Source organism: Cantharellus anzutake, assembly GCF_015039405.1.
Source record: "Cantharellus anzutake strain C23 chromosome Unknown EI90scaffold_13, whole genome shotgun sequence".
Taxonomy (NCBI): domain Eukaryota; kingdom Fungi; phylum Basidiomycota; class Agaricomycetes; order Cantharellales; family Hydnaceae; genus Cantharellus; species Cantharellus anzutake.
Window position 1 is genome coordinate 1,374,258 of NW_024066963.1, and position 22,476 is coordinate 1,396,733.

Below are 22,476 nucleotides of genomic sequence, written 5' to 3' on the forward strand. Positions count from 1 at the left end.
TCCCTCACTATACCTGCTGACGCGCGACATTACGCACAAAGTGATCAGGCACTTTAGTGTACTACCATTATAAGACGGGTCGGCTGAGGACTTCGCGAAGTGAGTGGATGATCAAGCAAGTCGTCTGGTCGGAATTCAGTGTCTCGGTCTGATGGTTCCTTTAGTTGGCCCAAGCGTTCCAGCTCCTTCCCTTGCGCACCTGTCCTCATTACACTTACTTATCTAGGAGATAATCTGTGACCTGCGGGGATTCCCGGAACAAAACCTCCGGGTTCTCTGGTTCCCACTTATACAGTTAATCCCCATCATGTAATCATGCAGAGCCGGCTCATAGCGCCAAGACAGCGCCGGGACTTCTGAATTGAGGACACGACAGGGGAACACTTGCCGAAGGCATCTGAAAGAGAGAACAAGAAGCATGTGAGCCAAGCTTTATTTCAAATCACAATTCACGTCGTTCGCGTGCGTATCAATGGCATATGACGGAGTGTACAATGGGTTGCACTTACCCAATTTATGGCCGCGAGCTATCAACGACAACCGCCGGTGTCCCTCGTACTCGTTTCCTCACAGTATCTCGGCAGCCCTACCGCTCCTAAATCTTCCGAAATAGAATCGCACGCAGCATTTTGAATCTCGTCTTTACCCCTTATCAGTTGCCAAGACCGTCGAGCGTCGAGCGACTGCTAGCCTCGTCCTCTCTTCTCGTCGGCTATAGCATCCGCTACTACATAGGCTGAATGCTCGCGTTTATTTCTGCGCACACTTGCTGGTACCCTCTTTATAGTCCTCTGCCTTGAGTTGGATAGCCCAGTGAGTTTGGACTGCGACCGTCCTGATGGCAGGTGCCAGATTGTCGAACGTATCATCCGAGGCGTGGGTTGGGTACGCTGTCGATTGGGGGCCAGGCGATCTTCAAATTCAAGTCCTTGTGCCTTACTCACACTCGTCCAAGGCTTCTGCATGAAGAAATTGGATCGAATTCTACCAGTCAATAGCTCCCCGGATTCTCAGGTGGCCCATTGTCTCTGGAATGGGCTGTACAACAGTGGCCCCAATCACGTAAGTCTCTCCGGTAGGGATCGGAATCACTACGTAGCCACAGAAGAGGGAAAGGGACACACTGCCCCCTCGTATGCTTATAAAGGCCCCATCTCGCTTTCGTTGGGGGGCTCACCTCAACGACTCGCCAGAATCATGCATTTGAAACCAGGAGTGCCTTACATTGTACGTCCCAATGGGTGCACGACATAAAGGCATACTAAGGTCTTCTTTGCATAGCTGATTAACAGCAAAAGCAATACGGCTCTGGATCTCAGCGAGGGCGACCACAAGGTAAGTTCTGAATGATATACTTCAGTTCTGGTCTAATAAGCCTCCCAACTTCGCATTCGTTACGGACAGTAAGTGGGACACTTTGGACACCTAGACGACGCTAATTGGAACTACCCCTTCAGGACCGTTTTCGGTTATCGAACTCACAAGCGCGCCAACCAGCAGGTATGGAGACCATATAACTGATTTTGAGGTTGTGGATGTCTAAATCAATTTGTTGCGGCCCATTTTGGGGGTTCATCTGTCTTGTGGCACCGCCTGCCTCCAAACGTCGGACCCTAGTGGATCTTCGAGAGCAGAGGCGCTGGCCTGTACCATATCAAGTCCAACAGAGGCGCCAGGTACCTCGGACTAGAGGGGACGATTGAAGTCGGAAGGCATGTTTCTGCAACCGAAAGCCCTAAATATGATTGGTCGATCGAGGAGAAAACGAACTCGAATGACAGTTGCAGGTTCGCTTTGTTAAATCCGTGCCACCAATTCTTGTGATTCCCTAATTCCGTCTTCACAGAATATTCATTTCAAAGACCAATTTGAGCTTGGACATCGGGCACCATGGGAGTTCCACTGATCGCACCTCCGCCGTACTCTGGTACAGCGAGGATCCCGAGACTGTCCAATACTGGAGGTTTGTTCCTGCCTGATCGAATAAGCCCTGTAGGAATACCTGATCGGGCTCCACCCGTGTACTTCCAACGAGCTTGTGAAATGTAATTCAACGATTCAGAAATTAGCATTTTGTCAGAACAGACCACTGCGCAAATTTCTGTTACGCCACAATGCGCCCCGGTCGTCCCCTTTCCGTTTGGCAAGAGCAGCGTCGGTGTTTGTTGTATGGGCAGCTCCCTCTGGTTAAGATGGAGTAAGGTTCACTGATGCTGGATCCTGCTCCAAGCCCCTGGATGCACCATTCACCCAGTCAGGATATCAGACCAAAAGTCATAGGTGTCATGCCGGGACAGGTGTACACATCATTCGGCGTCCCCCATGCATAAAGCGTGGACAGTCATTGCATGATAATGCGAACGTTTCAGATACGCCAAATGTTGTGGAAGCATCTCTGAAACCAGAGTCACCATCTGCAAGGTCGTCAACACGCTCGAAGGGTTCAGCAAGGCCCGAGTGCATTTCCCAGAGCTAAGAAGAGAGGTACGCTCCTCCCTCTCCTTTGTTTCTTGTCACTTGAGTACTTAAGGTAAATACGCCAAATGTTGTGGAAGCATCTCAACCAGACACGCATCTACAAAGATCGTCAACACGCTCGAGGGGTTCAGCAAGCTCGAGTGCATTCCTGGAGTCTCCTCAACTCTCTCTCTTTGTTTTTGGAGGGGGTTAGTACTTGGTGAATACAATGAAGTCCAGAGACATGTCCACGAGCTTCATTCATGCTTTGGTGCGAGGCAGTGTTTTACAGTTAGTCTCTTACTGATCCGTTTCAGTGAGTTCAGGAGCAAAAGACGGATAGATAAACCAGGAAAGGGGTTAACGCAGAGGCTGTCAGAGTCAGCTGCGCATTGCTAGTGTCCATATACCGAACTTCAACATGTGTCGAACAAATTTGAGATAAAGTGTGTGTGTGGGATTGTTCCCGTCCCCTCTGCGGTTGACACGACTATGAGGTAACGCACTGAGGAACAACTTAATGCCGCACAAAGGGCCAAAAGCTTTACTCGATTGATCATGGAAAGAACTGTCTGAGGAGCCTGAACGATGTAAGTGGCAGAACTGACTCGTGAGAACTTGTCTTGTCGGCCCGTGGGAGCGGCAGTGCGGCCATCCCGTCGCGTCACGTAGTAGCGTACATGGGTGTATAGCTGATAAAATATCCAGGTTGGTGAGTTCTCAGTGGCGCTGTTTGATATTTGTGACTCACATCATGCATTGGATCAGCTTCCCACGAACGAATACATAGCCACCGGAAGTTTATTTACTATGCTCTCGCCTTGGTGAAGCTGAAGTTGGCATCAATGTCCACGACGACACATTCACTGGCTCAATCTTCCGCTACTTTATCCAGCCCACCAATGACGGATGTTAGTGAATTCCAAAGTATCTCATTGTCTCAGTCCAATCTGGAGCTAATGATGTACTCGTTAGCAACCAGTTGCCATTATTTGCCAAGGATGGGTGCTCAAGAAGAGGCGAAAAAGGATGCAAGGTATATGTGCGTAATGGATGGCGTCGCGCTGTGCTGAGGTCTTCCTGCCACTAGGATATGCGCGCAGATACTTTACCCTGAAGTCCGACGGGGACCTTTCGTACGCCACACAGCCAAACGGGAACGTTCGCGACCATCTTGTTTTGCGTTTAGCTACGATCTCTTCCAGTGACCGCGCGAAAGAGGTGAATTATTAGCTACTTCTTTCCCTAACATGGACTGAACATTTGGCTCCGACCCCTAACCGCAACATGCAATGGCGGTGAAATTGACGACAGCTGCATATCGACTCTGGAACATCAACCTTTCATATAAGGTGTCTCAAGAAATTCGATTATGACATGTGGCTTTCGGCATTCAGGTACGAACCAATCTGAAATTCTCCTTCTTTCCTCCATCTAAAGGAGACATCGTTAGGAAATTTTTGATTATTCGAACATCATCCGAAATATTTGACGCAAATGTACAAAGAGCCACTTCGTCTTCACCCTATGGCTACCGGTCTCCTCGACAGTCGCTCGGACGCGTCACATCAGTATCATCTCGTTTAGCACTCGTCTTAGGGCAGATGGATTCGACTATCACTTCGATGCAAGCGTCTATAGATGAAGGGAAGAGATATACAGTCGTAGACGAGAAACCTATGGCCTCTCTCAAAAAGAAGCTATCGCGTGCTGAATTAAGGAACAAGAAGGAAAAGGAAAAAGACGACACAAGAGATCCTCATCATCACGAAAGTGGCCATCGGAGCATATTTGGCATCTTCCATCGTAAAAGTTTGAGCACTAATCCCTTTCCTGGAATAATGGCTTCGTGCCTCTGACCTCCTACTGTTTAGGCTCCAATCATGACAGTCCTGATGAGAATAAACACGGATCTTCACCCCATACAAGCATAGCTACATCCTCTATCGCCCAGTCTGACTCCCTTTCAGACAACATGCACCTTTCATCTCACCCTACCACCCCCGATGTTAATCCTATATCCATCGAATCTCATGGTCAATCAGCAACGGGCCTTTTTGACCGTTTAGCTCAAAATCTTAGTCTCCTCAAGTCTCAGCATTCTGCACTGCTAAATCTCCTTGATTCCATTCACCTTTCTCCATCGCTCACTGGAAGTCCGGTTTTATCGCACCCACTCCTTCACTCGTACACTCCTCTTTCACAACCACCGACCTTAGATGCGCACGCCGAAGAACTCCCACCTCAAAGCAGTTCTTCAGTAGAGGCCCCGAAGCCGTTCTACACATACAGCCCAGCACATACAACAATCTTGACACGATCACCTTCATTGCAGCACGAATTTAACGACAGCGGAGTCAACCATCGTCGATCAATCACAACATTGTCTTCAAAGCGTTCAACTGGAGATAGTATCTGGTATGACGCCGAAGAGGAAGGCATTGAGTTTGTCTCAATCGATGAGCCTCGCGGGTCCAAGGACGAGCGTAATGGGGGCAGCGACGGTGAAGATGAGAATGATGGTGAGGAAACTATTCAGGGCTCATTTAATGGTAGTACATCTGGTTTTGTTACGCCAGCGCGGGCTTCTTTCGATGAGGAACTAGAATCGGGACCGCTTCCTCATCCTCAGGATTCTGCGGCATCTTCTGTATCAATGATGATACCTGCTCGCAGTTCTGGGAAACACATTGTGCGTAGAAAGCAGCTTCCTGCGCCAACTAGTGGGGAGCAATTAAGCTTGTTCACGGTACTGAAGCGAAACGTTGGCAAAGTGCGTGAAACCGGCCTACGTTGTAGCCAACTTCTAATGCCAAGTATTTCATCAGGACTTGTCAACTGTTTCATTCCCTGTCACCTTCAACGAACCACTCTCGCTCTTGCAGCAGTACGTGTCCAATGGTATGGTCGACCGCATAGTGTCACTACTCACGATTTCGCCCTCAGTATGGCTGAGGACTTGGAATACCACTCACTTCTTTCCGAAGCAGCGGCCGAATCCGATCCTATCAAGCGCTTGACATACGTCGCAGCGTTTGTTGTTTCTGGATACGCGTGTACAAAGCTGCGTGCTAGTCGAAAGCCATTGTACGTGTAATCGATCGCTATTTCCTCTGGGCTAATACTTCTTATTGGACCAGCAATCCGATGTTAGGTGAAACGTTTGAGGATATTCGGACCAATTTTATCGCTGAAAAGGTTTCACACCATCCACCTATCATGGCCTGTCACGCGGAAGGGGATGGATGGGAGTTCTGGGGAACCAGCGGAGCAAAGAATAAATTCTGGGGTTTGTGCCGTTCTGGTTTTAGCGCTGCTTCCTCGTCTTTTCTCAATATGTCGCTTGCGCCCATTTCAGGAAAATCATTGGAAATTGTGCCGCTCGGGACAACGTACTTGAAGATAGGCAATGAGACGTATTCTTGGTTCGTGTAACACCTCGATGTGCTCTTTGTTTTTCACTCCAACTACACCTCAGGCAAAAGCCATCGTCATTCATGCGAAATCTCATCGCAGGAGAGAAGTACCTGGAACATGTTGGCCACCTAACAATTCACACCACCACACCACATTTATCCTGTACCCTCGAGTTTAAAGCCGGAGGGTTTTGGGGAGCACGCGATGAAGTGGTTGGGCAAATCATTTCGCCCTCTCATCCATCCGTTCAGCTGCGGGGGCGCTGGCACCAGTCATTCTCCGAACTTCTCGATGAATCTGGCTCTCATCTTCACGTCCTATGGCGCGCATCCGAATTTCCAGAGAACGCTCCCGAGTATTACGGGTTCACGTCGTACGCGATCACGCTGAACGAGATTACGAGTGACCTTGACGGAACCCTGCCGCCGACGGACTCCCGACTCAGACCTGAGCAGAGAGCGTTGGAAGAAGGCAGAGTGGATGACGCGGAAGAAGGGAAGGCTCAAAGCGAAGCTCTTCAAAGACAAAGGAGGAAGGAAAGGGAAGATAGAGATGAAGAATGGACGCCCAGGTGGTTCAGACGGGTTGAAGGCAAGGGGGAACTGGGTTATGAGTGGGAATATAAGGGAGAATATTGGGACGCAAGGGAGAAGAGCGAGTGGGGGAATATAGAGCCACTTTGGTAACGAGGGTCAGTGATGACGCGTGAACCAAGCATTTATACGTACGGATACGTTATATACCGTGATACGAGCCGCACAGCATCCATAATCTCAGTGCCTCAGTATTTATGCATCGGAAGGTCCTCGTGTTACGAATGAAACACTAAATCTCGTTTCGCGCTTAGAACTGGGGTGTAGAATTAATCGCGGCAAGCATCCGATATCCTAATCAACGGGCGGCACCATCGATCTACTCCTGGATCGATTCACAAACAGGGATGGGAGGCAAAGGAGAGATACATATATATATATGTACAGTGACATGAGTGATGAACTTACTCTCGGCGTCGATGCATGAACCAACCCCATAAAAACAACAATCTCAAGGCTTTACATAGTCATCTGTGGATCAGGGAGTTTTCATGCACCGTCAAAGTGAAATAATTGCGACAAGCACTAGATTGATATCATATAATCGGGATTAGGAGTTAAACTTTTCAGAGCAAAAAAAAGAAACCCCTCACAACGCCTACCGATGGTGCAATGGCAGGGTCATGATAACCAAGAGCTTGCAAGCAGAGGCTCAAAAGGCAGAGGGCGTCAAAAATATGATAACCAATTAGATCCCAATGGGACCGTTTAAGTGGTTAAACTTAAAAGAACAGATACTACACTTGATCTAAGCCAAAAGGCCCGAGTGGTAAAGAATCGGTTGGAGGTGGTTCGGGGCTCAGTTTATAAGCAGATTTCGAAAGCGTCCGTGCACCAAGTGGATGAGTCGGTGTGGGAAGTTTGCTGTTGCACACGGGATTAGCCGGAGCCTCTAACTTATCCGAAGCTTGGTTGCAGTAAATGGCATCTATTCTCGCGCTCTCTCGCGCGCTGGCCCTACTTTCTTTTCTTTTAGAGCGGCCCTACATGAAAAGTTGCAGATGCTCCCCGATCTTCAACCAATATCCGGCATGAAATGGCATGCAAAAGCTCATGCATATTCCTCATCAATCAGCTTAAAAAAATTAATCCCTGAATCAATCATACTACATGGCCGAGGTTTTAGGTACAGCGTTAACACCTGCGCATGCATGGGCAATGAGCATGAGAGAGAGCGACGTGGATAAAAACACGAGTGAAAAGCGCGCCAAACGTATTGTGAACGCATGAAGGATATATCATGCATTGTGCGTGTTCGTGTTCGCGTTGGCCATGCATTGCCTTCCGAAATATGATTCATATATCGTGGTTATGAACGAATGATGGGGTTGCTGTCTTAGTACCGACAAGATCAACCATCAGTACATAGTACTACTTGAGTAGTCATAAAAAAGAAAGAGGCCGAAAGATAGGGAGAAGTCCTGATGACGCGGCGCCCACAGAGATAGTTGGTAGAAAAAAAAAACTGTAGTTATGCTATCCCCCTCCGTCGTCTTCATGACTCACCCGTACTGATTACAAGGATGCCCAATATTTGGACTTGAACACGCATATATATGTGAATAGATCATTCGCCTGCTCGCTGCATCTATATAGTCTGGGTGTGGAGCGGAAGCGCTCTCCAGAGGTGCGTCTTTGTACTTTGGAGCTCTTCTAGCGCTGGGGAGCAACTCCAACGGCGCTATAATATTGCTGTGGAGTGCTTCCACAGTCATCCAGGATCACATCAGCTCATCTAATATATGTGCGCCGCAAAGTCCACATCCCATATAAAATCATTGCATTTTGGGTCCGAAAACAACGAGGCCCGCGAGTGGGCTTGTAGATATATATGGCCGAGCACAAGCCGCTTCACTGGTGGTCTGTCTGCCTGCTCCTCTGTCCCACGTCAGTGGGAAAAAGCAGAGTGCGGTGTTGCTCAGGTCAGCTGGGGGGTCTCGCCGGGCGTGATTAACCAAGCCGAGAGGAGGGATATTCATATTGACTGTGGTAGGCAAAGCCGGCGCCGCAATTGATCGAAAGGGGACGGTTCGATTTTGTGGCCTCGCTACAGCGGCTTTTTAATTCGCATCGTGCAAGTCGGCCGCCCATGCACAGCAAATATAAGATAGACGAGCGCGGCTCTTTGCTTTGTCAACGGGCGCTTGACTCACCGAGTTCTAGCTCTGCTCATTTCAGAAGCTCCGAGTCGAGCTGATCAAAGGGTCTCTCCGTATGACATACATACCACATGAAGGAAAAAAGAGCAGGGCCTCCACATTGCCCTCGGTGCTTCCATGAAAGATGGTCCACGTAATTGATCACAAGATTTGTTACCGATTAGGTCAAAGAGTCGAGATGCTATACCAGATTAAAGCTAGGGGGGAGTAAGTATAGGGGTACACGAGTCCTCTGTACTTCACAGAATTGGTGACGTTAGAGTAAGAAGGGGGGGGGGGAATCGGCGTGGCATTGTCCCGTCCGCATGGGTATAGCAAGGTTGATTGGACTGTTCTAGGCTTGTAAGTGTTGTTCTCTCCAAACAGTTGGCCGTATTGTATTGTATTCATTGCCACTTTCGCGTTTAGGCGGCGCGTCAGCAGCGCACGTGGCCGCCGATGTATCATCCTCGGGTTTGGCTCAGCTTACCAAGTCTTACCAAGATGCGGCTATTTACGAATTAGGGTGCGTAGGATAAGCCCGCTGATATTATAGTAGTCCTACGGTAGGTTCGCGGATATATGCCTGGCTACCATATGCATGGGGCCGACTTCTTTTCAACTTCTTTCCCAATGGGGGCTTTGCAACATCGTCACATACTCCGCCAAGCTCTCACGCAGAAATCATGCGCACATTAATATTCTCGATGAATATTCGGGAATGATGGCATGGCATGGAAGCGATACGCTGCGCACCCATGCACACGTATCAGAAGCCCGTCCTTCATAGAGGCTGTGGAAGTCCTGCCCCAGACGGTCATGTGTGAATGGTACGTGAGCGACCACCATAAGTTTTTTTTTTTTCCTAATCAATCAATTAGGGGGATCACACTCTCATCCAAACCCGCGCCAATTTCTTCTTTGTTTGTAACTGTGGCTTCGACAATGCGGCGCCCTCCCCCCTCTCGCTGCTATGTAAGCGGTACAGGTACATATATATAAAAATCGTCCTTTAGCGAGAGCAAGAACCACTTCCAAGTACGCACCGATTTTTCTCACTTCTCACTATCACAGACACCCCCCCCACACACACACACAATGATCGAGTACACCTTCTCCAACACCAGCCTACAAAACACTCGAATCTACGCACCAAACGGTTCCATAGCTTACACCATCACTTCGGAGAATCACTTCTTCCGTGCGGACAACACCACCGTCTCGCGTGTGATCGATGGACAATCTGTCGAGATCGTCAAGTTCGAATGGCATGATACGACCAGGAGAGATGTGATGAAGACCTCGGGGAATAATGGGACGATGGTAAAAGTTAAGGATTATTTACCGGAAAAGGGGATGTTTTCATCGTTAGTACTTTTCTGACTGTTCTTTTTAATACTTGATGTAATATCAAATAGTTCAAGGCTATTCTCAACCCCCAATGGTCAGTGGAAATGGAAATCCAAAGGACCTATTGTGCGTCGATGACATTGGCGCAACCTCCTTCTCGTGGCGAGTTCCCTGATATATAAGTCGTGCGACTCCCCCGCCCCCCTTTCTTTTTTTTAGGTATACGATCCATATGGGAGCGCTTTGGCGCGTTACCAGAAGAACGAACGTCTCTTTGGCTCGAATAAATCTGCAACCGGTGCTCCAGCCTCACTTATCATCTCATCACCAGAGGCCTCTCAGCGTTTGGACGATATCGTTTTTGGACTTCTCATCATGCACAAGGATATGCAGAGGCAAAGGCGCAGAGCGGAAAACAGCAGGCATGCGGGGGGAGCGGGAGCGGGAGGGGCGGGAGCGGGGGTTAGCCTCGGCGTCGATGCATGAACCAAAACAACAATCTCAGGGGTTCAGGGGTTTACATAGTCACCTGTGGATTAGGAAGTTTTTTCGGGGGGTTCATGCACCGCCAAAGTGAAATAATTAGATTGATCAACAACCATATCATGCCATTCCTGTACTCGCGATTGGGATTAGGAGTTAAACTTTTCAGATCAAAAAAAAGGAACCCCTCACAACGCCTGCCGATGGTGCAATGGCAGGGTCATGATAACCAAGAGCTTGCAAGCAGAGGCTCAAAGAGGCAGAGGGCATCAAAAATATGATAACCAATTAGATCCCAATGGGACCGTTTAAGTGGTTAAACTTGATACTACACTTGATCTAAGCCAAAAGGCCCGAGTGGTAAAGAATCGGTTGTAACTGGTTCGGGGTTCAGTTTATAAGCAGATTTCGAAAGCGTCCGTGCACCAAGTGGATGAGTCGATGTGGGAAGTTTGCTGTTGCACACGGGATTAGCCGGAGCCTCCTCAAAAGGATATCAATCAATTGCGAAGCTTGTTGCAGCAAATGGCATCTATTCTTGCGCTGGCTCTACTTTTTTCTTTTCTTTTGGAGCGGCCCTACATGAAAAGTTACAGATGCCCCCGATCTTCAACCAATATCCGGCATGAAATGGCATGCAAAAGCTCATGCATATTCCTCATCAATCAGCTTACTTGGAAAAATTAGTCCCTGAATCAATCATACTACATAGTGATACATGGCCGAGGTTTTAGGTATATTTGTCATAAAGCATTTCAACAGTGTTAACACTTGTGCATGTGCATGTGTGGGCAGTGAGCATGAGAGAGGGAGTGACATAGATAAAAACACGAGTGAATGTTGGAGTTTCAACAACTGGTCCCAGCATCCGAGTACTGTGTATTTGATATTTCTTTTTGGGGGGTCATGACAAACACCGAGACATGATCAATAACTCACTGCTGATGGCAGAATGAGTTTTGAGGGTCTTGTCTCAGTCTTTCTGTTTGCTCTCTGTGTGCCCTTTATGTGGTGAGACATGTCAGAGATGTGTGTGTGTGTGTAGTGTCCGAAAAAATACAAATCTGTATCAATACATTATAACTCAATGCAACACAATACAATGGCCAAAACAGATCGGTGGCAATGCAAGTCTTGTGTTGATTACTTGATGTTGCAACAGCCACCCTGTGGTGCAATGGGACCATTGAGTTTAAATGCATTGCAACGTGACCACAGGGCAATAGCCCAAAAAGAAATGCAGATATTCTTCAGGGGTTCAAACAGACAACCCTACATCCTAGGGGATATGAACACATACTACACATACCTATTATATTGAAGCACCAATACAGTCTATAGCAACCCTATGTCAGGGCACACCCGCCTGACCCGGGCCCACCCGGCCACACCACACCCGCTCCCCGCTGTCTATCCCCCTCCCCCCTCCTTCCTCCCTCTCCTCCCCCCTCTTTTCCCTTTTCTTTCCCCTTTCTTTATTTCATTCTTCTCATCTTCCTCTTCCTGTTTATTTCTTTCTATCTACACGGACCACCTTCCCTTGTATCGATGTACTATTGACCCGTCCGGCCCACACACCCCGGACGGCTTCCCGCTGTGCCCAGCACGCGCGCATGTAGCGGACGCTCTCGGGATCCCCCACGGGGACACCCGGATGCCTGCGGCTGCCTCCGAGGATGACGTGGCACCTGTCATGTGACTCAAGCCGCATGTACATAAATGTACCTGAAGTGGGAACCGAAGAAGTAACCTTCTTCTCACATTCTCCACTTCAGGTAAGTAGTATAGTTTTCCTCTTTAATAATAATAACACATTCTCCACTTCAGTCTGAGTGGCCAGGGACCACTGTCCCGGATCGGGCCCGCCAGTACGCACGCCCGCTCCACACCCCGCGACGGCCTCAGTGCCGGGCATTACCCCCGGGCCCTCTCGACCCCGGACGCGTCCCTGACACCCTACCACTTGGCCAGTGAGCCCAGGCATATAAGGTAGACCATCGGGTTTTATATGAATTTCTATAATTCATTACAATGATCAATACCCAACAAATATTGCTCCCAACTCATAATCTGTACACATTTTGCTGGCTGCTGTCCAGCAGGGTGTCAAGACTGTTTCCCATGGTTTAGCCACACTTTACATAGTTGGATAAGCCCTGTTGAATAGCTTCCAGAATATATATAATTTGAGACTGAATTGACCAATAGATTATTGAGAAAAATGCGAAATTGGCTGTCCAACTCACTGTCTGTGCACAATGCTGGCCACTGTCCAGAGGGGTGTCAGGACTGTTTCCCACGGTTTCCACACACTTTACACCAATGGATAGCCCACCTGAATAGCTTCCAAAACATATAATTTGGGACTAAATTGACCAGTAAATTATCGAGAAAAACGCAAAATACTTTTTCAGACACGAGTCTTTGGGATAACTCAATGTCTGTGCTCATGCTGACTACTGTCTAAAGGGGTGTCAGGACTGTTTCCCACAGTGTCAACACACTTTACATTGATGAATAGCCCATTTGAATAGCTTCCAAAATATATAATTTGGGACTGAATCAACCTGTAAATTATTGAGAAAAGTACATTCTGGACTGCACTGAAGTGGGTTGCCATATTTGGAACATCGCATTTACAGCAGACCTTCCACTCAGAACTAACAGAATAATTGTTGGATAATCTAAATATACAATGAGTAACAAGATGTAGAATAAAGAGCAAGTAACTGACCTCAGTCTCACACAAGAACTGAGGGAAAAAGAAATTAACTCAGATGATTGAATATAGTATGTGGCCATCATGGATAAGTCCGGAAAAGCCAAAATAAGAAAGAGAAGCGTGGCTTTTAAGGGAACAAGTCACATGGCCTAATGTGAGGCCCCGGCCCATGTCTATATTCCACCCACAACATCAATTAATGTTGTGTTGTCTGATAATTATGTCGTGACGCTAATTTAGCGTTGCAGAAGCTTCTCTATTTATTTGTGCTGAGAATGCATTAGAATGTATATAAACCCTCGGGGTAGCTGTAAAAGGCGGATCAGCCTTGACTTCTACCCTGTCAATATACAGCAACTAAAAGCGCATACTTAGACGGACCATCTGAGGCCTGAGGCAAACAGGGGAACGGAATGTACTGTCCCCAAAACAAGCAAGAAACCCTTCACTTTTTTATGCTATATTTCCTTTCCATTCTCAGCACCACATTACCGGTGCCGAAACTCCATTTGGCAATGCATGCATCGTCAGCCCCTGACAATGCATGACTTCGATCAAGTTCTCATGTGAACTTGTTGAATGACTTGACACATCCTCTTGATGTCATTGAGATACAACACCAGGAGCACATCTAATGCTCCCGCCAACATGGCTGGCCCCTCCACTGGCCGTAGGGTGGAAGATGACACCACCTCAAGTGATAGTGGTGATCTGGGTGTCAGGGCACACCCACCTGACCCAGCTCCACCTGGGCCCACCTGGGCCCACCTCACCTGCTCCCCTGTTACCCATCCTTCTCCCTCCTCCCTCCTCCCTCTTCTCTCTTTCCTCTTTCTCCTTTGTGTCAGGGGACGGACCCTGGGTCCCCATGACCCCTCTCTACAGTCCACAGTCTGGCCTGTAAACACAGCCCATCTCAGGGCATAGCTACTGTGGGTAAGAAAGTGAGAAGAAGGTTAACTTCTCACTTTCCCACAGTGGCCCCAATATGGCGAAAACTTCCGGGGATACCCGGAAGTCACATGAAGGGTAGGAACCGGGCCTGGAGCATGCGGCGCATGGAGCATGCAGGGCGGAGGTGCACATGCAGGTCCAGGTGCAGGTCCAGACGTGGGTCCGGGTCCGGGCTAGTCACAGGGTGTGCCCTGACACTTTGTTTCATTCTCCCTCTCTGTTTATTCTTTCTATTTACATGGACCACTTTCCTTTGTATCATTGTACTGTTAACCCATCCGGCTCAGACACCCCAGATGACTTCCCACTACGCCTAGCATGCACTGAAGGAGCGGAGCTGGATCACCTTATGTAACCAGTTTCCTACGTCCAATAACGATATTAGAGTTTGTGCTGATTTGTGTACTGACCATGTTTTGGTTGCCAAATATATGATTGTTCACTGTCTAAACAACAATAAACACCCCCCAATGATCTCACCTGACGTATAGATCGTCTACGGATAAAATTTTATATTGACTTTACTATGATTTCTAGTCAATATTACACCTAGATATACCACTTTTCAGTAGGACGTGATTTTCCTGATAATTTACTGAAGGAAAACTACTAATAAAATAATTCCGCAATAAATGTTACTCAATACAGGAGTGACCAAACTGCTCTTTCTATCGCTTAGAGTGCGTGCTAGTTATCTAGCAGGTTCAGGATCGCTCACTTTTCTCCTGTGGTGTGATAACCAAGTATTGCTGAGAGATTATTCAATTAAGAAGTCCCTCCACCAAATTCTCACTAATTCTCACTATGACACTTTTGTTCAGCTGTGTCTAACTGACCCTAACTCACGTTTAGAGTGACGTGTTAGTTTTATATTAGCTAACAACTAATATTTGCTTTTATCTTTTGGAGCAAACGAACCAACCACTGGTGAGGAGAATTAAACTTTTATTTCTACCTGAGGTTTGAGAGGGGGCAGAAGCGGCAGCCTTTTATGCTTTTCAGAGGCCTCTCTACTCCCACGCCTCGCACTAGTTACATGTGCTACATTTGTATTATAGATAGTTCTAGAATGATATAGGGGTTTGGGCTGTGTAAGCTTAATAATGGACTTAGGACATGACTCAGCAATAAGTAATTCATTTCTTTGTCTATTGGGCCAATCTTAGCAGGATCTTGTAGCGCTGAAGCTATGCTCTACACCGCCTTAATTAAGAACGGTTATCTTTAGAAATGACTCGGCTATAAAGGAACTTTCTAGACTGTTCTCTAATTGACCCCTTTTTGTGAAGCCGCATCATTACTAATGTTCTAGAGCCTTCCCAATTAATTAACCGATCTGCGGACTTCTAAATCACTTTATGCTTATGATCCGAGATCCAGATCATCAATCATTCCTTTGTTCCGATTTATTTGAGCTTAAAATCAAAAAGTTTTGATGAATCATGGGAAAATATACAAGATCTGGTTTTTTAGCATTTTCTCCTCTTCTGATGCGATCAAAAACTGTCCGCCCGCGCCGGGGAATACTCTATCACATGGTATTCGGTCCGCCAGACTTCCGGGCACCAATATATTTCCCTTGAGTCACATTACTTTTTGTAAGAATTATAAGGTGTTTCGCCGTTTGAGCAATATCTCCGTCAGTTTTGAAGCTTTTAAAATGAAACAAAACCGTGGATAAAGTTAAGAAACAGTCCTTTCAGATGGTAAAAAGATTACAGTCAAAAGTTTACTGGTTCCCGAGATATTCACATTTCTTTCCCAATGTTCCTTCTTATTCTGCCGTCTATGTGCTATTTTCTTGTTGTAGGGATATATTCTTTGAATATTACACCTATGCCAGGTTCTAGGCATGATTGTAGTAGATTAAATCTCATGCTACATGGGTGTAGATAATTTATAATGATCTTCTAATGTCTGTCCAGTCTCATAAAGATCATGAGATCTGTTAAATGTCTGAACTTGTCACCTGTTCGTTGACTATTCTGATAGATCATTGTTTTATTCTTTGAATATTATTTCTCCTACAGTGCACCTGCAGTGGATGCCCTTGGGATCCCCCACGGGGACACCCAGATGGCTGCGGCTCTCTCTGATGGTGATGTGGCACCCACCATGTGACCCAAGCTGCATGTACATAAATGCACCTGAAGTGGGAACTGAAGAAGTAACCTTCTTCTCACATTTTCCACTTCAGTCTAAGTGGCCAGGGACTACAGTCCCAGGTTGGGCCTGTCAGCACACATGCCCGCTTCGCTCCCCGAGAGGGTCCCTCTGCCAGGCGTTACACCTGGGCCCCCTCCACCCTGGATGCATCCCTGACAGCAGAAGAAGGTTTCAACCTCGTCTCCCCCACCTCCCCCATCTCCCCTGCCTCCCCAGCCATGGTGTCAGAAGAGCAGTATGAGGAGCTGCTAGCTTGCTTTCAGGAGCTCCAAGCCATTGTGGAGAGCCAGGCCCACAACCATCCCCCACCCCCACCTGCACCAGCACCCGCTCCTGCACCAGCCCCTGCACCTGCACCTGCACCCAGACCCAAACCACCCAAGGTCGCCCCCCCCCCCACTCCCTTCTCAGGAGCCAGCAAGGACCTCGACCACTTCAAGGCCGAGTGTGGGATTTACTTCCATGTTCACATGGCTGAATTCCCCACCACCCTCTCCCAAATCCTTTTCATGTTGTCTTACATGAAAGGAGGACCCGCAGGGGCATGGGCAACACAATGCACGATCACGTTGCTGACAGCTGGTTCCCCCTCCCTCACCATGGATGAGTTCAACACTGAACTTGATGCCATGTTCCAGGACCCGAACCGGGAAGCCACAGCCAGACAGAAGCTGGCAGCCATCTGCCAGGGAAGCGACTCTGTGGACAAAGTTATCCAAGAGTTTGAAATACTGGGACCCACCTTGAGGCTGGACGATGTGGGACTGGTTGACCGTTTTGAGCAGGCCATCAACTCCTGCCTCCAGGAGAGCATATACCGGCTCCGCCCCATGCCCACTACTTGGGCAGAGTGGAAACATGAGGCCACCCTCCTGGACAACCAGTGGTGATGCTTCCAAGCCACCCAACCACATACTTTTCCACCCAAACCCCTGCTCCCATCGACCTGACCCCTGTCGACCGTGACTCCACCTCATGCACGACCCACACCCACGCCCCCTTGACCCGTGCCCACACCTCCACCTCCTACCCCAGCAGCCTGCCCCACAACAGGAGCAGGCCCACAGCCAATGGATCTCAACTGCTCGAGAACTGACCAGAGGTGGTGTTACAACTGTAACACCCTGGGGCACATCCCATGAGACTGCCCACACCCCAGGGTCCACTGGGCGTGATGCCTCCACCCTGAGGACCTTCGAGCACTGATGGAAGGGCTGAAAAGGCAGTTGACTGAAGGACCAGAAGCAGAGGAAGCAGAGCTGGAAACAGAGACTCAGGGGGATTTTCAGGAAGGTGACCGGTGAGGGATGCATCCCAGCCACCTGTAGAGGATAGCTCATGTAAATACCGCAGCGTGCGTAAGTCAGTGCCAATGCCAAAACTTCACCGAGTTATCACAAAGAAAAAGAGGAAAACTGCATCCTCAACCCGTGAGAGTAGAAGGACCACAGAGGGAATGCCTGAAGTGGCAGTATCCCTGCCCGCTATCTACGTTCTTTCCAAGCAATCCCCCAGATCCCTTAACCTCATGGTCAAACTGACTACTCTAACCTCACTCGCGTCAGTGTCTGTATTGGCCCTCTTAGATTCAGGGGCCACCGGGAACTTCGTGAGCCCCGAATTTGTCTGGAAGCACAAGCTCGAGACAACCCCACTCCCGCAGCCTATCCCTGTCCATAATGTTGACAGGACCCTGAACGAGAATGGAGCCATAACTGAGGAGCTGGAAGCCCTCCTGACGTTTGGGTGGCACATGGAGCAAGCCCACTTCACGGTCACAAACCTTGGGTGGCAATCCCTCATCATAGGTCACTCATGGCTGCTACACCACAACCCAGAGGTAGACTGGGCACGACAGAAGGTCGTCATGTCCTGCTGCCCATCCTCCTGTAGACAGCCACAAGCATGAGATGACCGAGACCCTGCCCTAGAGCCTGGGGATGGGATCTATGCTGCAATCATCCCCCCAGGCTGGGGACACGACCTAAGAGCCACCACGACCCCTTCTCAGCGGATGGCCCAGGAGGCCCGCGACCCAGATGCAGAGCCTGCATTGTTTGAGATGCTGGTGCTGGAGCACTACCAGGACTTCCGGGATGTATTCTCAAAAGAAGCTTTCGACCAGCTTCCCCCCCGGAAGCCCTGGGACCACACTATAGACCTGGTACCAGATGCCAAGCTACCCAGGGGAAAGACCTTCCCCCTCTCGCAGCCGGAGCAGAGAGAGCTGGACGAGTTCCTGCACAAGAACTTACAGAATGGGTGCATATGACCGTCTAAGTCTCCAATGGGGGCACCAGTCTTCTTTGTCAAAAAGAAAGATGGGTCACTATGCCTAGTACAGGACTACCAGAAGCTGAATGAGATTACTGTGAAGAACTCGTACCCACTCCCGCTTATCTCAGATGTCCTCGCCCGCCTCCGGAGTGCCAAGTACTTCTCTGCCCTGGATCTACGCTGGGGGTTTAACAATGTCTGGATCAAGGATGGGGACAAGTGGAAGGCAGTGTTCGCAACCAACTGGGGGCTGTTCAAGCCCATGGTAATGTTCTTTGGGCTGTGTAACTCCCCTGCAACCTTCCAAATGATGATGAACGACATCCTCAGGGACTTCATCGACTGGGAAGTTGTTATTTGCTACATGGACGATATCCTCATCTTCACGGCTACCCTGGAGGAACATCAGAGGGTCGTCCGGGAGGTCCTGGAAACGCTGCGAAAGAGGAGGCTCTTCCTGAAGCCAGAGAAGTGCAAGTTCGAGCGGACCCGGATCGAGTATCTCAGCCTCATCATCTCGGAGGGTAGTGTCAGGGATCGGCCCCTGACCCCGCTGTCAGGGCACCCAACCACACCTCAGAACCACCCTCCCTGACTTCCCCCACTTCCCCCACTTCCCTGACCTCCCCATCCCTACATATCTCTCACAACTAGAGCCCGCATGTGAGCCTGCAGGAAAAATCACGTGGGTCAAGGCAAGCAACTCGCCTTAACCCATGTGACACCTTTTCCGAGTTGTGGGAACATGCTCGGCTTCTACCCAGAGTCACATTATGAACTGTACAGTACACTTCCCTTTTATAGCAGCCAAGCAGGGAATAGGGAAACTTACTCTTCTTCTCAACTCAATCCCTGCTTAGGCAAGTTGTAGTTACCCTCTGTAATACATGACAACTCAATCCCCACTTAGTCCCTTCAGTGAGTTTGAGGAGCTGAGGACAGGGTCTAGCACCCAGCCACCTGGAACATCGCACACACCTAGGCCTGAGGCTGGGCTGTCCCTGATCGAGGACCGAGCCCTGACAGGTAGCGTTGCAATGGACCCCATAAAGATCCATGGAGTCCTTGACTGGCCCACCCCAACCAAGGTGAAGGAGGTGCAGTCCTTCCTGGGGTTCGTAAATTTCTACTGCCGGTTCATCAAGGACTTCTCTGAGAAAGCATGCCTGCTCCACAAGCTGACCCAGAAGACCCAGGCTTGGAACTGGGGCATGGATGAAGACAATGCCTTCCGCACCCTCAAAGAAGCTGTCACCACCGCCCCAGTTCTCTCCTTCCCCACTGACTTGGGCTGCTTCAGGCTCAAGTGTGATGTTTCCAATTTTGTAACCGGTGTGGTCCTCTCCTAGCTCCAACCTGATGGGGAGTTCCACCTGGTGGCATTCATGTCCAAGAGTTTCACAGATGTGGAGCGTAACTACGAGGTGTACGACAAGGAGATGCTTGCGATCGTCCAAGCTCTTGAAGAGTGGCGACACTTCCTAGAAGGTGCTGAGGAGAAGGTCGAGGTCTATACCAACCACCGCAACCTAGGGTACTTCCGGACACCCAAAAGGGAAGGACGACAATGAAGGGCTAACCCTCCTCCAACCAGCCTGGTTTGAGGCTCGTGTGACAGAGGCAATCTCAGTGGAAGGAGAAGAGGTAGGAATCCTAGATCAGATATGCAAAGCAAAGGACCACGATGAGAGAGCTGGGAGAAGGGACACTAAGGTTGGACAAATGGGAGAGGCTGTCACGACCCGACATATCCGACACTTCCCTCTACGCATCCTAGTGCCACTTGGCCCGTCCCTCCCGCTATCATCATCATCCGTCCACCCATCCGTCCACCCGTCACCCTCATCCGCACTTCCTCCCTCGCGCGCGTACCTACCAACCTAGGTTGCCCGCTTCATTGTTGTCCGCCCCAGCCGGACGGCTTGCTAGACGGCCAGATGGCCTTTTCTCTTTTGTCCGCTTATGGACTATTGTTCTTTCCTTTTGTTCCTTGCTTGCCTTTTGTTGATCAAGTTTGCCGATATTAACTATTTGTTCCTTTCTTCATTCATTAATATCGCGCTTGATCCGCCACTCCTTCCGGGCCGGTCTCATTTAGTTACTTGTGTTTATAACGCGTGTAGGTTACACCGGATGTACCTCAGTTCGTATATCGACTTGGATTCCCCCTCTGAACTCTTATCCTCATCGTAAGGCTTCTGTCTGAAATTGGGACACCAACATAAGAACGAAGTGCAGCGCTCCACCTGAGTCGCTGAAGCTAAAGTCCTGCCCCTCCGACCTTACGAGCCCGGACGACCTCGCGCGCCTCGCGGGTCACCCGGATACGCTTCTGGCACGTTCCTGACAGTATATACGAACTCAAATCGCTCTTACGTTTTTTCCTTGCTCTATCATTGTTTCACTGAACTATGTCCAGAGCTTATCAAACCCGTTCACAGACGCGCACTGAACCTGGTTCTTCTAGACTTCCAGGTCTCGGGACGCTTGAAGAACTTTTGCGCAGACACGATCTAGACCCTTCTGAACGTCTGCCATTCCAAAGCTTTACGGCTGACCGTGACGACCCTACTTCCTCCTCCACTCCTGCACCCTCCCGTCGATTCCGTCGTTCCATATTCCAAGACCATGACGAGGCGGCTGCTGTTGAGAGAGATGTCGATCCGGACAGCCAAGCTGATGACTATGACCCCGAAGCTTCTTGTAACCCTACTCCACGTCCTGATCCCGCTAATCCCCTAGACCCGCCAGACACCCCACCCAACCGTGGTAACGGTGGTGGTGACGGTGATGGTGGTGGTGACGGTGATGGTGGTGGTGACGGTGATGGTGGTGGTGGTGATGACGGTGGTGATGATCCGCCTGAGGATCAGCTGCCAGATGACCCGGGTAGCCGTGTGTTGGCCCAGTTGACGGACGCTATTGCCGCCCTGGCCCGCTCAACCACTGCCGCTCATCAACCTCCAGACCCCAGCCGTAGGACGAAGCTTCGTGAGCCTGACCAGTTTGACGGTACTGACCCTCAGAAACTCCGCACTTTCCTTGTTCAGTGCGAACTCAACTTCCAGAACCGCCCCCAAGCATTTGTTAATGAGTGAATGAAAGTCATCTACGCTACGTCCTTGCTCAAGGGGATCGCTCTGAGTTGGTTTGAACCTGAACTTCTTCATGGTAACCCGCGTCGCCGTCCACGTTGGATGGACGACTATGAACTCTTCGTCTGAGAACTCGAAGAGAACTTCGGCCCGCACGACCCCTTTGGTGATGCTGAGCGTCGTCTGAGTACTCTGACTATGTCGGATAATCACAGGATCGCCAAGTACGTCGTCGAGTTTAATCGCAATGCTTCACAGTTACCCAGATACGGTGAGGTTGCCTTGAGGCACCATTTCTACAATGGGTTGCCGGATAGGATCAAGGATGAGATCACTCGTTATGGTAAGCCACGCTCGTTGCATGACATGCGCTCTCTTGCCCAAGATATTGATGGACGATATTGGGAGCGCAAGGGCGAGTTGTCGCACCATCCGAGAGATCGAGCTACCTCACCCGACTCCTCCAAGCAGAACGCGAAATTGGGCAAGAACTCGAAGTACTCTAAGTCCCCCAACCCTCCTGACACCACGTCCGACCCCTCCACCTCCGCTGATCGCTCTACCAAGGACCCTAAAAAGTCCAAGGGAAAGCAACCCGACTCTGATCTGTCCTCGAAGCTTGACAAGAGTGGCAAGCTCACCAAAGAAGAACGCCGGCGTCGCTTCGAGAACAACCTCTGCCTCTTCTGTGGGCGCTCTGGGCATGTGGCCAAAGAGTGTCCTAAGTCCTCCTCCCATGCGGCCAAAGCTAGGGCAGCCCAGGCTGAGGATGTCGCAGATTCTGTGGTGGATTCGGACAAGGAAAAAAACTAGATAGTGACCCT

General features: G+C 49.4%; 5 protein-coding genes across 5 annotated transcripts; 4 read left to right on the forward strand and 1 right to left on the reverse strand.

The window, feature by feature from the left end:
• Window positions 1–692: 692 nt before the first annotated feature.
• EI90DRAFT_336732 (uncharacterized protein) lies at window positions 693–2,344 on the forward strand. The gene is made up of 5 exons (XM_039067497.1): window positions 693–1,231; window positions 1,299–1,335; window positions 1,458–1,500; window positions 1,618–1,787; window positions 1,847–2,344. The coding sequence occupies exons 1-5, from the start codon at window positions 964–966 to the stop codon at window positions 1,977–1,979; spliced, it is 651 nt and encodes a 216-aa protein (XP_038918707.1). The 5' UTR covers window positions 693–963; the 3' UTR covers window positions 1,980–2,344.
• An 881-nt stretch (window positions 2,345–3,225) lies between these two features.
• On the forward strand, window positions 3,226–3,906 carry EI90DRAFT_336843 (uncharacterized protein). The gene is made up of 4 exons (XM_039067498.1): window positions 3,226–3,368; window positions 3,433–3,493; window positions 3,548–3,678; window positions 3,729–3,906. The coding sequence occupies exons 1-4, from the start codon at window positions 3,303–3,305 to the stop codon at window positions 3,735–3,737; spliced, it is 267 nt and encodes an 88-aa protein (XP_038918708.1). The 5' UTR covers window positions 3,226–3,302; the 3' UTR covers window positions 3,738–3,906.
• Window positions 3,907–4,865: 959 nt separating this feature from the next.
• Window positions 4,866–6,668, forward strand: EI90DRAFT_3048544 (Oxysterol-binding protein). The gene is given in 7 exon segments (XM_039059630.1): window positions 4,866–5,230; window positions 5,286–5,344; window positions 5,404–5,544; window positions 5,598–5,746; window positions 5,816–5,882; window positions 5,936–6,607; window positions 6,618–6,668. 6 exon segments carry the CDS (start codon window positions 5,114–5,116, stop codon window positions 6,558–6,560), a joined length of 1,158 nt encoding a protein of 385 aa, XP_038918709.1. The 5' UTR covers window positions 4,866–5,113; the 3' UTR covers window positions 6,561–6,607; window positions 6,618–6,668.
• Window positions 6,669–9,370: 2,702 nt separating this feature from the next.
• EI90DRAFT_336981 (uncharacterized protein) lies at window positions 9,371–10,604 on the forward strand. Its single transcript, XM_039067499.1, has 5 exons — window positions 9,371–9,435; window positions 9,487–9,593; window positions 9,680–9,972; window positions 10,024–10,081; window positions 10,175–10,604. The coding sequence occupies exons 3-5, from the start codon at window positions 9,704–9,706 to the stop codon at window positions 10,439–10,441; spliced, it is 594 nt and encodes a 197-aa protein (XP_038918710.1). The 5' UTR covers window positions 9,371–9,435; window positions 9,487–9,593; window positions 9,680–9,703; the 3' UTR covers window positions 10,442–10,604.
• A 1,960-nt stretch (window positions 10,605–12,564) lies between these two features.
• EI90DRAFT_3014710 (uncharacterized protein) lies at window positions 12,565–13,240 on the reverse strand (the record flags this gene model as incomplete). Its single annotated transcript, XM_039056811.1, has 5 exons — window positions 12,565–12,630; window positions 12,685–12,804; window positions 12,943–13,005; window positions 13,086–13,122; window positions 13,173–13,240. 5 exons carry the CDS (start codon window positions 13,238–13,240, stop codon window positions 12,565–12,567), a joined length of 354 nt encoding a protein of 117 aa, XP_038918711.1.
• Between the last annotated feature and the right edge of the window lie 9,236 nt (window positions 13,241–22,476).

Excerpts from the sequence above, each read along its gene's own strand:
- EI90DRAFT_3048544 (XM_039059630.1), top strand. The coding sequence starts at position 5,114 with ATGATGATACCTGCTCGCAGTTCTGGGAAACACATTGTGCGTAGAAAG. Across the intron at positions 5,231-5,285 it reads TGAAGCGAAACGTTGGCAAA|GACTTGTCAACTGTTTCATT; the intron begins GTGCGTGAAACC and ends GTATTTCATCAG. Across the intron at positions 5,345-5,403 it reads CCACTCTCGCTCTTGCAGCA|TATGGCTGAGGACTTGGAAT; the intron begins GTACGTGTCCAA and ends TTTCGCCCTCAG.
- EI90DRAFT_336732 (XM_039067497.1), top strand. The coding sequence starts at position 964 with ATGAAGAAATTGGATCGAATTCTACCAGTCAATAGCTCCCCGGATTCT. Across the intron at positions 1,501-1,617 it reads ACAAGCGCGCCAACCAGCAG|TGGATCTTCGAGAGCAGAGG; the intron begins GTATGGAGACCA and ends GTCGGACCCTAG. Across the intron at positions 1,788-1,846 it reads AACTCGAATGACAGTTGCAG|AATATTCATTTCAAAGACCA; the intron begins GTTCGCTTTGTT and ends CCGTCTTCACAG.
- EI90DRAFT_336981 (XM_039067499.1), top strand. The coding sequence starts at position 9,704 with ATGATCGAGTACACCTTCTCCAACACCAGCCTACAAAACACTCGAATC. Across the intron at positions 9,973-10,023 it reads GAAAAGGGGATGTTTTCATC|TTCAAGGCTATTCTCAACCC; the intron begins GTTAGTACTTTT and ends AATATCAAATAG. Across the intron at positions 10,082-10,174 it reads GGAAATCCAAAGGACCTATT|GTATACGATCCATATGGGAG; the intron begins GTGCGTCGATGA and ends TCTTTTTTTTAG.
- EI90DRAFT_336843 (XM_039067498.1), top strand. The coding sequence starts at position 3,303 with ATGTCCACGACGACACATTCACTGGCTCAATCTTCCGCTACTTTATCC. Across the intron at positions 3,369-3,432 it reads CCAGCCCACCAATGACGGAT|CAACCAGTTGCCATTATTTG; the intron begins GTTAGTGAATTC and ends TGTACTCGTTAG. Across the intron at positions 3,494-3,547 it reads GAGGCGAAAAAGGATGCAAG|GATATGCGCGCAGATACTTT; the intron begins GTATATGTGCGT and ends TCCTGCCACTAG.